Genomic DNA, 15,345 nt, shown 5'->3' with positions numbered 1-15,345 from the left:
ACAGGATCATGAGGGCATTGTAGCCGAGCATTTCATACATGCTAGAGATATGATTGCAGACTTTTTTTTTTTTTCGAGAAAAGATCCTTTCATTAGTGATATAAAACGCCCGTAGGGCTACAAAATATCTCTCCTGCTCATAAGAGAAACAGAGCAGAGAATACAGCAAGGCAGTCCGGGAGACTCTCCTTAGGAGCTGCAAAATACAAGCATCAGTACTAAGGACTGAGAGGCTAAATCATACAATAGGGGGGGGGGATAGCCAAACAGGTGGCCTGTAATGCCAACGGGGGGATCCCGTGTGTAAGGTGTAGAAAGGGCCGCTGCGCCAGGTGGTGTGAAAGGCCTGGCGCCGCAAGATCGCCTCATCCGAGTCTCCTCGGATGCGGTCATACTGTCCTCGCAGGGTGTGGATCAACTCCTGCCAGATCCCCCGAACAGTCTCTGCTGGTGGCTCCAGTCTCCCCTCAAAGGCCGTGAAACACCGGGCCCTCCAAGTGAACCAGATGGTCAGGCTGCTGAGGAGCTCCCATCGTAAATCCCTCTCCTGTGTCCAGCTGGCGGACGAGAAATCCGGTGTCGGAACCAGGCGAGGCTGGCCCCTAATGAATCTGATGGCCTGACTGTCTTGCTCCATCTCATAGCCCATAGCAGGCCCTGTCGAAGTCAACCAAGCAGCGGCACCCCACGTAAAAATTCCCTCTGGAGAGAGGGGGGCCAGAATACGCAGCATCCGCAGCCAAATCTGCTGCGCCTGAGGGCAATCCCAAAGGCAATGTCTCTGTGTCTCCATAGGGTGGCCGCATCGGACGCAGGCCGCCGAAAGATTGCTGTAAACAAGCCAGATGCCAACTGCTGAGCCCCTGTGGTGGGCGACCAGCCACTGGAAAGTCGAGATCCTGCGGGCCTGTCGACTAGCCCAGAGCCGAGCCCAGAAATCCTCCAGGAACTCCTGTGAGAGTCCCTGTAGCCGCCAATGCCCCGCTGCAGCTGGAGAGACCATCCTCCTCATCGTCAAAATATGCCTCCCCAGCCGAACAGTATACTGGAAAAAGGTGATCTCTGTGGCCTCAAGGGATGAATAAGGATCATGCCACTCGTACTCCCTTGGGTCCCACTGTAACCGGGCCAAGGGGCGCGCTGCATATGCCCATATACGCCAATCCGGGAGCACATCAGCAGGGTCGGGGTCAATATGCCACTTCCGAGAAGCGGCGGCCACTACCCGTATCCTCTGAAAGGTGCACTCTGCAACCAAAGGCGACTCCACCTCCACTCTCTCAAGTCTGCCCTCATCCTGTATCTCATAGTAGAGGCATCTGCCATCCGTAGTGCAAGCTCTGACAGCAATCAGGATCTCCAACTGAGTAAAGGCTCCCATCCACCGTGGGGCCACTGGCTCGAAAGGCGTGAACGACTCCTCTGTGAGTGCCTCCTGAATATCATCCCTCATAATCATCCCCCCTCTGAAGTGACTGCCAGTCTCCAAAACTGCGTGCTGGGCCTGCCGCTAAAGGTCCCCAGGCTAGACGAGGCCGAGAACCGAGCATATGACCCTGCTCTGTGCGAACCGCTGGGCTCCAGATGAGCGGCTGTCTGGCCCGCTCCTCAACACAAGAAGGAGGTCGCTGAGAGAGCCCCGGTCTCAGCAGCTTCCAAGCTCTCAGGATACTCAAAGCAAATCTGTCCTCCCATCCTCTACTGAGGCCTGTCCTCCTCATCTCTATGAAGATCCAGCGAATCTCTGGTGCCCAAGTGCCCCCTGCTGGGGGAGCCCGAGCCTGCAGCCGCTGCAAGAGAAGCTCTTTCCAAGGCTCAGCGCCTGGAAGCAGCCCCCTGGAAGCAGCCCCCGAACAATAAGCTTTCCCAATAAGGGTCTACTCTGATCGACTGGATCTATAATGCCCAAGCCTCCCTGAGCCAGCGGAAGTGTAATAACTGCCCATGCAACCTTTGCCCGGGCTGGTTGACCGTCCCGCCCAGACCAAAGAAAGTTCCTGATCAGCCTCTGTACCTGGCTGATGCAAGAGCTCGAGAAGATCCAGCAAGACGTAATGTACCACATGGTCGCTAGCAGCACCTGATTTGCCACCACCACCCTCCCAGCCAAGGATAGTCGAGCTGTACTCCAATACAAAAGCTTCTTCCGAATGCTCAGAAGAAGCGGGGCAATCTGCTGCTCAGGTGACAAATCCAGTCCAATCTGGCATCCCAAATACCGCACTGCTGTGCCAGGAGGAATCCATCTAAAACCGGGGTCCGGGCTCCATGCCGGAGTGGGAGCACTGCTGATCCAAAAGGCCACTGTCTTGCGCCAATTGATCAATGCTCCCGAAGCTGCACTAAAAACCTGGAGCGACTGCTCTGCCCGAAGAAGATTGGCCTCTTGGCCATGCAAAAATAAGCCCGTGTCGTCTGCAAACTCAGCATCAAGCAGGTCCTCCCCCCGGACTGGCTGGAGTCCTCTCAAACCAACCTCCTCTGCCGTCAAATACATGCTCATAGCCTCCGCAAAGAAGAGAAAAAGAAAAGGGGCGAGGGGACACCCTTGTCGGACTGATCTGGTCAGCTCAAAACTCGGCCCCCGTCCTCCTGCGATCAACACCTGGCTACGAGCTGTGGAGTACAGAGCCGCCACCCCTCTGATCCATCCTGGCTCAAAGCCCAGGCGAAGCATAGTGCCCTCTAAGAAACCCCAATCAACTCTATCGTATGCCTTCTCAAAATCGAGAAGCATCACGACCAAGTCCTCGCCAAAAAATCTAGCTCGGGCCGTCGCCTCCCAGAAAGTAAATATGTTGTCAAGGATACTGCGCTCCTTGACGAATCCTGTCTGGGTAGCATGAATCAACTCCCCCAAAAAGGGCTGGATCCTCAAACTCAAGGCCTTTGCCAAGACCTTGTAGACAGTGTTGAGAATCGTAATAGGCCTCCAATGCCGAATATCATCTGATACTCCCTCCCCCTTGGGGATAAGAAAGATCAAGCCCTCTGAAAAGCTCTGTGGCATCACCCCAGTGTCCAAAACATACTGAAAGCCCCTGCGGAGGCCTGGCCCCAAAAGGTCCCAATAGCGCATAAAAAAGGCCGGCGTCAGTCCGTCCTCCCCTGGGCAACTATGTCGCGGCAGGACCCTCAAGGCCTCGGCAAGCTCAATCTCTGAAAGAGGCGCACCAAGAACTGTACGCATACGATCTGTGACCCTCCTCTGCACATGGGCCCACACAGTCTGTCTGCAAGCATCTCTGTCCTCAATGGCTGGCTCCGCTGAAAGTAGGTCTCTATAAAATGCAGTGGCAATGGCTCTGATCTCCCCGGGCTCAGTAGCTACCGAACCATCCGGTCTACCAAGCTGACGGACTCCTGCCCGAGCATGGCGGGGTCCAGTGATCTCAAAAAACTCCCCAGTCACTCTATCACCAAGTTGCGTCCACTGAGAGGCCTGACGACGATAGTAAAACTCATGTCTCTGCTCCTCTGCCTCTCTAACCTCCTGGCATGCCTGGCTCAGCTGTGACGCCAACCACTCACATGGAGGCTGCTGCTCCTGGAGGCGCTGTAGCGAGGCAAGGCTGCGTCTCAGCCGATGCTCCCGCTCGCGAATCTCTCCCAGCTGTGTCAAAGCTGGGAGCGTGCAGAAAAGAGCTAAGCTCGATGAGTCCCTGGGCACACTGGCCTGGTGCATCCTGGTCAGAGCGCCGACTATCATGCCAGATCCTCTCAATGTCCTCAGCGAGACTGGGATCTGTAAGTACCCTCTCTGGGATCCTCAACTGCAAGCTGGGCTCCCGTGTCCTTTCTTCCAAACTGGCGCATGATCTGAAAATGAGGTGCCAGCGAGAATGCCGACGGAGCCCCCTCGCTCCCCTAACCAGTCGCCCGCATAAAAGCGATCAATCCGTGATAGATTAGTCCCTCCCTGTCGGCGATCCGACCGAGAGAAACTAAGACTGTCCTGAGAGCGGGAGAAGGCCCCATGCTGCCATGCATCAGTGATCCTCAGTGACATGCAAAACCGGTCCCAAGCTGCAAGCTCCGTGCCGTGCACTGTAACATGACTGCCTCCCACCCTATCGGCCGGGTCCTCAAGCATGTTGAAGTCTCCCCCGACACACCAATGTGCGGCCTCTGGCAATGCATCCGTAACCTGGGTCCAGAACTCTGCTCTGGCACTAGCATGATTAGGCGCATAGACGTTGAGCACGCCCAATAGCTCATCATGCATCCTCAGAATGACATACTGTGCTCTACCAGGCACAATGATCCCTCGATCCACAATGGCCTGCCGCCATACATCTGCAATGACCATGCATACTCCTCCCTGTCCACCCAAAGGACCAAACCCTGCGGACCAAAAGGTATCCCATCTACCAGCATCACCGAACCATATCTCCGGATCCTGCTCTCACCCAAATGGTGCTCCTACATCATCAAAATATCAATGCTGCCACCAACCAGGCATCTCTGAAGCTCCTGCCTCAAGCAACCTCGATAGCGTATAAAATGTGCTCCGCCCAGGCCCTGTACATTCCATGAGATGATCCTCATGGATGACCTGCTGAGGTGGATGCTGTCTCAGCCGTGCGGCGGGCCTTCGCAAGCGGCTTGGATGGAGAGTAGTCCCCATCCGAGCGGCTGCGAATCTGCCCACCCGGTGTACTGCAAGAATCACGGATCAGGCGCCAGTGGCTGTGGCCCATGGCGACTGCCTCCCGCTCTGACAGAGCAACCTCGTGTATACATACATATCCAGGGTCGCGTGCTAAGTCAACCACTATACGCACGACCAAATGACGAATCCCTGAGGCATCCACACTCCCGGGATCCAAGAAAAAATGAGCCAACTCCCAGAGCCGGCCTATCACATCTGTCACCTCTAGATCGCTCACATGATGAGAAAACTCAACTGCCTGAGTCTTCAAAGTGCTAAGAGCGAGCTCTAGAGTCCACTCCCGGTCGCAAGGGCCACATAGAGGGAACGAGAAGGCCACCGCTGAATCAAGTGCCTCCTCCCCGTGGGCCGGAGGTATCACTACATGAACTCGGATGGGTGCTGGCTCATGGGGGCCCTCTGCTCCAAAAAGCCGAGTGAAGGCGTAATCGAAAGCCTCCGATCGCTGTCTAACACCGAGGCGACTCAGCCGACTGCGGATAGATGATATCCGTGAAGCCCGAATCGGCATGGAAGGTCTCCTCTGTGGTGCTCGAGCGAGGTCGGTGCTCAGCGCCCTCCGGACTGCGGGCGAGCGCCAGGGGACTGCCAGGGTCTCCTGGGAAGGCGAGGCAGGTGGGGGGGGGGAGGAGGGGGGGGCGAGGGGGGTGGAGAGGGAGCCGCTGCCGAACCGGAGCGGGGACGGGAGGAGGCGAAGGTGGAAGCGAAGCGGTGGGAGGGGATGGGGGTGGGGGGGGGGTGGAGGAGGGGGTGCTGGCATCTCCTGGTCCTCAGTCGTCGCTGCAGGTGTCTCCTCCTGGAGGGGAGCAAAGCTGTTCCTCACGGGAACCCAGTCAGGTTGAGACTGTGGCTACTGCTGCAGCGATCTCTGTGCGTGCTGCTGTGGCTGTCTCCCTCGGCGGCGCCCCTGTCCAGGCTGCCACTCCGAGGTCTCTGTGGCCTGAGCAGGTGTCCCGGAGGCAGCCTGCCGTGCCGCATCTGTGGGCGGGCCATCAGGGGCCTGCTGCTGTGGTGAGGGTCGAGGTCTTCTGCGAGGGCAGGCCTTGGCCAGATGACCGACCTGCCTGCATATGAAGCACTGGTTCGGGAGCCCCGAGAACTCCACTCTCTGATCAATCCATCCCCCCCCCATCCTAGGTAGCTGAATGACCTTAGGAAGGGAGGAGATGTCAGACACCAAAACTCTGACGGAGGGTAGCCCAGCTGCTCTGGCCACCACTGAAGCTGCTGTGGGGCAAGCCTCGAGTACCGAGCCCACCAATGCTCCTAGCCGAGAGAAGAGCGGAAGATACTCCCGGCGGAGTCCAGGGAAGCAAACTGTAACATGAAAAAGGTGCTCTCCCTGCTCAGCCCGCTGCTGGGTCAAAGCCATGCTGCCAAGGTCTGAAGAAAGCCCGAGCACCCCTGATGTCAAGGGGACTCATGGCAAGGACCTTGGCCACACTCTGGGCGGTCTCGAACTCCATGTGATAATGTCCACGGCCCAGTAGCTGTACGTCCAGGATCTTGCCCACATCTGCAAGAAGGCGGGCCTGGAGAAGATCCCGGATCTCCCCTCTGCTGGGGCGAGTGCCGACTATACGGCAGATGGTGGAATGAGCCTGAAGGCGTTCCACCTCTGCGGTGAGGCTCGCTTCCTCTTCCGGCGAAAGAGAAAGCCTGATGGGGGTGTCCTCAGGGGCGGGCGAGGGGGCTGCGGATGAGTCCCTCTGAGGCGAGGCGGGAGGAGTCTCCATCAGAGTCTGAAGCTCAGGCGTAGGCGAGGCGAAAGCGGAAATCCTGCAAGAAATGGGTTGCACACAGAGAGGCGGAAAACTGGAGAAAAAGGAAAAAACAGAACCCCCTGGGGGCGGAAGACAGCACGAAAGGGGAAGGGGGGGGAGGAAATGGCGAAGGAGAATCCCTGGGGGGGGGGGGGCAGCTATGCGAAAGAGGGGCGGGGAGGAGAAAAGCTGGCGGAGGGGGGGTCGGGGCGTTGCAGAGGTGAGCTGGGCGCGAAGAAGGGGGGGGGGGCGAGAAGGCGAGGAGGCGAGGAGGGGGGGGCGAGGAGGCGAGGAGGGGGGGGCGAGGAGGCGAGGAGGGGGGGCAGCAGCGACGGAGGGGGGCGCAGCAACTAAGCAGGCGGAGGGGGGCAAAAAGGATGGGAGGCGGGCAGAGCAACGTGGGAGGGGGGCGCAGAAACTACAACAGGCGGGGGGGGCAAGAGGAAGTGCGAGGGACAAGGCGGGGGGCGCAAGTGTGCAGGACGCGCAAGCAGGGACGGGGCGGAGCTTCAGCGAGCAAAAAAAACTTAAACACCTACATCTTCTCGATATGATTGCAGACTTGCTAGCTCTCATGTTTAATAAAGTCATGTGTGGGGGGTTTCCTGGGACTTGGAGTACTTCCATGATTGTGCCGGTACTCAAGTCTGGAGATCCGAGCCTGCCGACTAACTACCGCACCATTATGATTGGTCACTCGCGCTGGCCAAGCTATATGCCTCTATTCTTGAGCAGGAGTTGAGCAAATGGGAAGAGACAAGGGGTTCGAGCTCAGGGACAGGCCGGATTCAGGAGGAGATTCTCTACTTTGGATCATATCTTTACCCTCAGGGCTATCATTGAGGAGGGGAGAGCACATGGGAGGAGGATCTACTGTGGCTTTGTGGATTTCCGCAAGGCCTTTGACACAGTGCCCAGAGCTAGACTGATGCGCAAGCTGCAAGACTTGGGGGTTCCATGTGAGCTCATTTGGGGTATTATGGCACTTTATGAGACAGTAGTTGGGCAGGTGCGGACTTCAGAGGGTCTCTCCCAGCCAGTACACTAACCTATAGGGGTGAAACAGGGCTGCCCGCTCTCTCCGACTCTATTTGGACTATACATTGATGAGATCTCTGATTATATTGGGACACAAGGGGACAGAGGAGCCCAGTTGGTTGGCACTTGGATACCTCTGCTCTTATATGCTGATGATATTGTGCTTATAGTAGACTCACTAGAGGGTATGCAGAGGCACTTGGATACTTTACATGCTTATGCACAGGACAGTGGGCTCTCAGTTAACCTTGGTAAGGCCAAGGCTATGGTGTTTAACACTACAGCTCAGTGGGTCTGGAGATCAGCGCCTATTTTCACATATGGGCAGGAGACAGTGGAGTATGTTGACTCATACACATATCTTGGAGTGGTGTACACTGGGCCCACATTTTCCATGAGGGGGGCAGTAGAGGCCAGATTGACTAGAGTCTAGAGGATATGCAGCATTAGGAGGTCTAGAGAGGATGTACTCATCACAGGTACAGTTTCAGGAGCCACGCACTAAGCTGTGGCTTTTTGACACGCTGGTCACATCGGCTATGCTATATGGAGTACAGATCTGGGGGCCTAGCCTAGATCGTAACAGTTGATCAGGACGCACATACGATGGATGGAGATCGATGGAGAGACCACTTGTATCCATGATCTCCAGGATGATTCGGGCTAAGGCCTCGGTATCCCATGAGATTATCAGAGCCGAGATGGGAGCACCACCGATCGTAGTCGAGGCTCTTGCCAAATCAGTGTCCTTCATTCGTAGCACCTGGGAGCTTCCCCGACACCTGTATGCACGACTTGCTCTAGAGTCCTCTCATCAGCTAGCCATGGAGGGAGACACTTCATGCTGGTATGCGCAGATAGCATCCTGGTTTGAGCTCCACGGGTTCAGTTTAGACAGACTTCCACCCTTCCAGTACTCTCTGGAGGCACCCTCTTTTTATCCAGACATTGTATCAGATCCACCATGATGTAACTTTTGGTCTCATAGGTCATTATGGCCTTTTGAAGACGTTAATATAACATTTCATTTCATTTCATTTCACCTTGACACATTCTGAGATTAGTAGAGTCATCAGACAGGATCTCATTCAGTTGGACACTAGGAGGACATGGCTAGAGCCCTCACAGGAGTTGGGGGCGAAGATGGCTCTCTATAGAGACCATCTTCTCCGCACCACTGAGGATGGCTTTATACTTAGACCGAGCTACATGGATACCCATTTGTCTCATGGATTGAGGTGCGCCATTGGGCAGATCTGCACCTCTTCACATCAGTTAGAGATAGAGACAGGCAGATTTAGAGGCATACCTCCAGGGGATAGGATTTGTTAGATTTGTTGGATAGAGCCAGAGACGGAGGAGCACTACATCTGTCGCTACACAGCATATTATGAGATTCGAGGGCGCTACCATTGCCTTTTCAGAGAGGGATTTGGACCACTGGCTAGAGTCATGGACTATTGTGATCAGCAATGCTTGGGTTTTTATCTCTTGGAGATCCGCAGGCTCAGAGAGTCCATTGTCAGGAGCAGACGCCCGACTGGCAGGGAGTCCACATAGAGATAGATTACTGACTTCTTTAGAGGGACTACCCGGGAGGGGACACAGTCGACAGCCCAGCAGTGGGCACCCCGTTGGACTCTAGTTGAGAGAGCTATCCAGTTGGGCAGATCTAGACGCCCAAGGGTTCGCGGATCGTCACATCGGAGACGGTGCCTACACCGGAGGATTCAGAGCATCATTGCAAGGCATCGGGCTCGTCCGACCAGGCATCTCACTATGGCATATATCCAGCCATCCGGCAGAGACCCATGCTAGAGCTCCTAGGATGATTACCACTCCAGCCATATACTGTTGTACTCACTGTCACTTTTGTACTCCCCCATATTCATGTATCCATGTAGTCATGTACCCCATTTTGACTAGTAGCATTAGCTTCCCACTCTCCCTAGTTGCTGCTTCCGGATGCTCCCTACTGATGTATTGTAGGGCTAGATACTTACCTTCAGTTCTTTCTTTTCTTTTCCAGACAGTGTATCAGATGTCACATGGTTGTAACTTTGGTCTCATAGGTCACTTTGGCCTTTTGAAGACGTTAATATAACATTTCATTTCATTTCATTTCTCTCTCTCTCTCTCTCTCTCCCCCCCTCCCCCTCCCTTCAACAACAACACATCCAAACTTGTAATTTAGGAGTTTTGTTTTGCATCATGATTTTGTAGCATTACGGTTTTTGCAGAATTAGGGTTTTTTCAAATTAGGATTTTTGCAACATAAGGGTTTCTGCAAATTAGGGTTTTGTAGCATTACGGTAACTATGGGAGTCATGGTTTTGTTTTTTTGCTTGTAATAGTCATGAGGTGCTTCATGGAAGGTGTTAACCATTGGGCCACCTCACATGGGGCCATGTGTCTCCCATAAGTGGGGAGGGTGCCCATGTAGTTGCCCACACCTTTTTAAAGGTATTCACATTTTAATTAATAAAAGAGGGCGCTTGTTTAATGCCTGACCGGTTGGAAAGTGTAAAATGCCCAAACTCACTTATAACCTGTCCACCCACACTTTAATGAAGTGTGAACAAGACAAGCTATAACTCTTGCAAGAATAGACAAAGAGTTTTACCACCTATTTACAGCCCACAGGCAAGATCAAAATATAGATTCACGTGCACGGTTCATAGGGAGGTGCCCGTAAACTGGACATACAAATTTTTTAGACAGTAAAATAGTTGTGAAAACAATTCCAAGCATGTGGGTATGCCATGCAATAAAATGTATTGGACAATCTCCCTTCACTTAGCTTGTACTTGTGCGCCTAGTTGTCCAGTGTCACTGGACATTGGTCTTGAAGGCACATTGGTTTGAGGCTAGTAACTCTGTCTTAAAAGTTGCTTGTTAATGGAAGATGGCTAGATTAAGATGCGTGGGTGCAGATATACTTCCCGTTTTATGTGTAGTGTGTCTTTGTGAATTCTATTCCTTTTGGGTGAAAACAGAGTCATCTCTTCGCTCAAGACTCTGGTGTGATGTCTTAAACTAAATTGGCTGTATTGTAATTTGTGACAGAATGGAAGAAGGCATCTAGCTTCTGCTATCCATGAAGTCTCCCAGAATCTGCTTGTGACATCCAATGTCAAAAAAAAGAAAGTTTTAATGGTATGTTGCGTCGTATTATTTTGACTAGCTGATCATGGGTGCCTGGTGTACATTGTCCATGTATGCGTTATCTGTTGATGGCTTAAGATTCAAGGGGAGGATTGTTGGGATCACTGTTTGAGTAAGTATGATATTTTTTCTTGTTAAAGATGGGTTTTCAAAGAAAAGGGTGGAGATTTATTTCCAAACTATATCCTACTGCTTAGAAGCCGTTAGTCTGCTACCTTTTGTATTGAGAGTTCCAAATTACTTGCTGTTCACTAATGCTTATGATTTTGCATTGTCTGTGTGTATAGTAGCTTGTTATGACTTGCTATGTCTTACATAGTAGGCATCTCATCTCAAGATTTGGGTGTTCTTGAATCCTGTACTGTGAAGTGTGATTTTGTACGGCTTTCCTTCAAACTATCATGATATGTGAAAAGTGGTCTTGTTTTTCAAGAAATCTTGAATGGGAGGCAATGTGAGTGATCTTTGAGCCTCAACTTTGGAAGATGGAAGCAACAATCTAGAAGACTTAGCAAGTGAGCTCTAATGTTTTCTGCCGAGTGACAACTTTCCTGAGAGTAAGTCTGGCCCAAAAATGAGCAAGGCCTGCTTTCAGGGATTCCCTCAGTGGCATGCATGCATCTTGCCTTTTGGCTATGCTGGAATAATCTCCCCAGCTGTGTCCTGGTTGTAATGAGGAGGCAAGAAAGGCGTCGGTGGTAGCATGCTATATATTACATTTCTCTGAGAAGGAGAGACCAGTGCTGCTAAAAAACTGATTAGGTAAGAGCTGGTGGTAAGATAAGGCTTCTGTATAGCCAGTGTACATATCATTTGATATGACCTAAATAAAGTACTGGTGCCAAGAGATCTCTAAGTAGTCTGCCTGGTTTGAATCATATCTAGCATACCTACAATTATTTTTTTTTTGGCTTTACTGGCTGTTGTGTGCATCATGCTATGCTTTATCTCTTCAATTTTGAAAATGAGCATTGTTTATTGAAAAGTCAATCCGGCCTTTATGGTAGGACGAGGACATAATTTTTTTTGGCATAGTGTATCGACCTCAATAGAGGAGCTGGAGGTGTTATTTTTGCACTGTGTTTGCCCTGCAGTAGTCTCAAAAAAACTGATGTGGAGGTGCATTTTCTGTGCTTTTTGTTCCGAGAAAGAGCCCTGTTTTGCAGGGATGCTTATATGCATGCCATTCTTTTGTAGGATATACTTCCCATTTTAATCAAGATACAGCATGCAATGGACATTAAGTCTCGGTTGGACGGCATAGTCGAAGAAGGAGATTATGCCAAAGTAAGTTGTATCAAATTGAAAGCTACATCCAATGGGGAGCACCTTGTGCAAGTTCTTTCTTAAAGTCAGCAGACAGATTAATCAAGCCCATTTAGGGTTCTTCAATTAGCTGCGGCTTTTTAATTCGTTCAAATTGCAGGCCTTGCGAATGTGCTCTGCTTGCATGCAGTTAATGGATGAATGCTCTGGGATTGCAGCAGTTACAGACATGAGTCTCAGCATTGAGGTACAGCATTGAGAAAACTTGAACAGATTAATGAGGTTTTGGACAGCATTTGACTGTTACTTAGTAGAAACAGGGTGCAAGATTCATTGAGTTTATTGAAAGAGCTTGCTTGTATGCATGATTTTCTTTTCCATTTCTTGAGTACAGGACTGGCTACAGAGAACATTGGAAAAGGTTGATCACGTGCTGTTGGAAGTGTGCCACAGCTTTGAAGCAGATAAATACAGAATGGCAAGAATCAATGCTCTTAGACTGTCCTCACGCATCATGCACAGAAGCTTTTTTTTCACATATTTATGTCTGGTTTTGTTTTCCATGAAGGGCTCATGTTGTCAATAGACTGTTGTCACACTACTTTTCATCTGCTTTAACTTTTTCATTTGTACCTTCTGCATGGGTTCCACTGTTGAAACTGCCTGCTGAGCTGCTGAGAGAAACCATCAGAGAATTTTATTGATTCAGTAGACAATGCTTTGTGGTTACTTTCATCATACATGGATGTGGCACTTGACTGTGGCAGATGTTTGATCTTATTGACTAAATTGTTAAAGCCTGGATTATCAATTGCTGTCAGTCTGAGTGTGTGCTTTGTGATTTCTTACCCTCAGTTTCCCTTATTTGCGAATCCTTGTGACTGGCCAGGTGATTGATGCATATGCGATGATAGATGATGGTGGCTTGGGAGAAAAAGTTCAGAATTGTTTTGTTCAGATAGTTGTTCTAGAAACACATGCTGTACTGAAAAATCTGCTATATGAGGTAAGCAGTTAGAACCTCTTTTTTTGAACACGCAAAATTGAGTTCTCCTTGTATCAATTGCATTATAATTTTTTACAGAAAACGAGACCATCAACAGAGCAATGAGTTTTTTGAGCACTTGTATACAAGTCTTATTCAGAACTCTGGATTTTGAAACTATTAGACTGGATATTTGTTTCATCAGGATTGGACTATACTGAATTTCTATCCAGACTGGAACTTGAATAAAACTTTTTCCCCCCCAATGGGTAGGTCCTTCTGTAGTTGCAAGGTATGGTACCTGCCGCTCCACTTCCCGCCCGAAGGCATTACAATTTGTGGCCACAAAATATCAATTGGGGCTGTGCGAATTTGAACTTGGGACATGCCCTCCCTGTAGGCATGAGGAAAAATGGGTTGATTGGTTGAGGAGATGGCCGTGCAGCTTGTAAGCTTCGTGGGAGATATATAGGCATAGTTTTTTTTCTTTTTCTCAAAGAAGAGACTTCTATTAAGTATGAAAAAAGCATACAACAATCACGGCTATAAGCCGGAATAGAATAGAATCACCCCAATATGTAAGGTGATCTCAACCACTAAGGAGCATCATGGTGCCATGAAAGACCTATGGGACTAGAAGAAAAGAAAATGCCATGGTCCCACTCCCCCATAAATACAACGCGCTTTGCTTGCGCGGAACAAGAGGACCCCTGAATACGAGCCCAAGTAGCCATGAGAATATGGATGATATAACCCCATATAGTGCTGATGCACTGAGACTCAAAAATCTAGACACCCTCAATTGCCTCCGTGCATCTAGCTCTCAAGATCTGCCATGCTGTAATATTGGCAACAATCTCCCAAATGGTGTCAATCCTCTGTATGGGGGGTGTATAATGAATGAATGAAAATAGCAATGTCTGTATCATTGCTCTCATAGAAAAGCTGTGGACAAGATTGGGAAAGCCAAGCAACTGCCCCCCAAGTATCATACAAGGCACAGCCACTCAATTTGCCCATGAGTTGGGCTATAGAACTCCAAATGCGCTATGTAGTGTTGCATCCCCATAAACAATGCTGTATAGTCTCAGAAATTGTTGCACATCTAGGGTTGGTATGAGTTACTCCTAAAACTGATCTCCACTGATTGGTGGGGAGACCACCATGTAGAAATAACCAAAAGAAATGAGAGATTTGGCTCCTTATGTATGAATGCCAAAGCCTATGCCAATATCTACGCCGTATCATTGGAGTGATGTCATAACTCTCCCATTGAGGCCTGAGAGTAGGGATTCTATGCATCTGTCGAGTGATGAGAAGCCTGACATTCAGGATCGCGTAATTGGAAAGGGAAAGGGTTTTCAATGGATCGGAAGCATCAATCCACTCCCACTCACCTGGATCCCACCAAAGATATTTGATAGGACTGCCACCATACAACCACAAACACCAAGATCCATAAGTCACTATCTGAGGAGAAGGATCAATGATCAAGTGCTTTCCCGAACGACCAACAATCCTCACTGGATTAAGCCTAGTGTCTAGGATGATCCCCTCCATGTTGCATCTCCTCAATCTCCAACTAGGCATGATAGAATAGATGATGCAATTTGTGGCCTCTTGGCCCGGGAGAGCAATGACTTGCAATAGTCCGCCTATTCTAGAAAAGACTCCCAGCCATCTCGGATTATAATCTCCATGAAAGATCCTAGAGAGACACTCATGTGGTATAGTTGCATCAATCTGATCAATACGTATGCGAGAGCCCCTAAGATGTTGAATGGATGTAGCTCTCTGATTCACCGGAAAACTCTTGAAGGTCTTCCAAGCAAGAATTGTATATGCACATCTCTCCCATCCTGACCACTGCATGTAACGAGATGCACCAAGTGGTGGAACGGCCTCATCCCTAATGAACTCGTTCCACATAATAGGTTGTCAGTCAGCCTCATCCAGAGACCTAGGAAGCCTTTGTTGCAAGAAAGGTCTCATGCTTCTCCATGCTCTGACAATGGCAACAATAAGAGGGAATGATGGTGCCCTGATATTTGCCTCTGTGAACAAAAACCGCGTGCTAGGCAGCTAATCTCTCCCAACACGGGGTGTGCATCCGGAAATCTGAGAAAGGAAAAAATTCTTCCAAGGCTCAGTGCAAGGTAGGAAACCTCTAACCACAAGTTGGCAAAGCAACGCCTTGCACCGAACATCCGGATCAATAATATTCAGCCCCCCCTCTCGTCTGGGTTGAATAACTGTAAGCCAAGGTACCCTTTCACGTGTGTCTGGAGTGCCATCCAAATCCAATCAAAGAAAATTGCGCATCAACCTCCTGCAACTGACCAATGCACGCACGAGAGAAGAGACATTAAACCAAGCCGAGGCAAGCAATACCTGATTAGCCACCAACGCTTTGGAGGCTAAATCCAATCTCCTAGAGCTCCAATAAAGAAGCTTCT

The 15,345-nt window shown here is 50.4% G+C and overlaps 1 protein-coding gene across 4 annotated transcripts in view; it reads left to right on the top strand.

Annotated features, from left to right (window-relative positions):
- LOC147621389 (coiled-coil protein) overlaps positions 1 to 15,345 on the top strand; it is a 181,092-nt gene that overhangs the window by 30,627 nt on the left and 135,120 nt on the right. For 2 of the 4 annotated variants that reach the window (XR_015269822.1, XM_086824148.1), the window contains exons 7-11: positions 10,540 to 10,629; positions 11,836 to 11,925; positions 12,095 to 12,151; positions 12,299 to 12,382; positions 12,794 to 12,910. Coding sequence is in view for 2 of the 4 variants with exons in the window: in XM_086824148.1 (XP_086680274.1) it covers positions 10,540 to 10,629; positions 11,836 to 11,925; positions 12,095 to 12,151; positions 12,299 to 12,382; positions 12,794 to 12,910 (438 nt within the window). In the remaining 2 variants the exon portion in view is untranslated. Of the gene's footprint in view, positions 1 to 10,539; positions 10,630 to 11,835; positions 11,926 to 12,064; positions 12,152 to 12,298; positions 12,383 to 12,793; positions 12,911 to 15,345 lie in introns of all 4 variants that reach the window. The other 2 variants (XR_015269821.1, XM_086824147.1) reach the window with 1 other exon arrangement.

This window comes from Cibotium barometz, chromosome 30 (assembly GCF_041138505.1).
Source record: "Cibotium barometz isolate CiBa-2024 chromosome 30, ASM4113850v1, whole genome shotgun sequence".
Taxonomy (NCBI): domain Eukaryota; kingdom Viridiplantae; phylum Streptophyta; class Polypodiopsida; order Cyatheales; family Cibotiaceae; genus Cibotium; species Cibotium barometz.
Note: the sequence above shows the minus strand (reverse complement) of the source record. Positions and strands in the feature narration are given on the sequence as shown.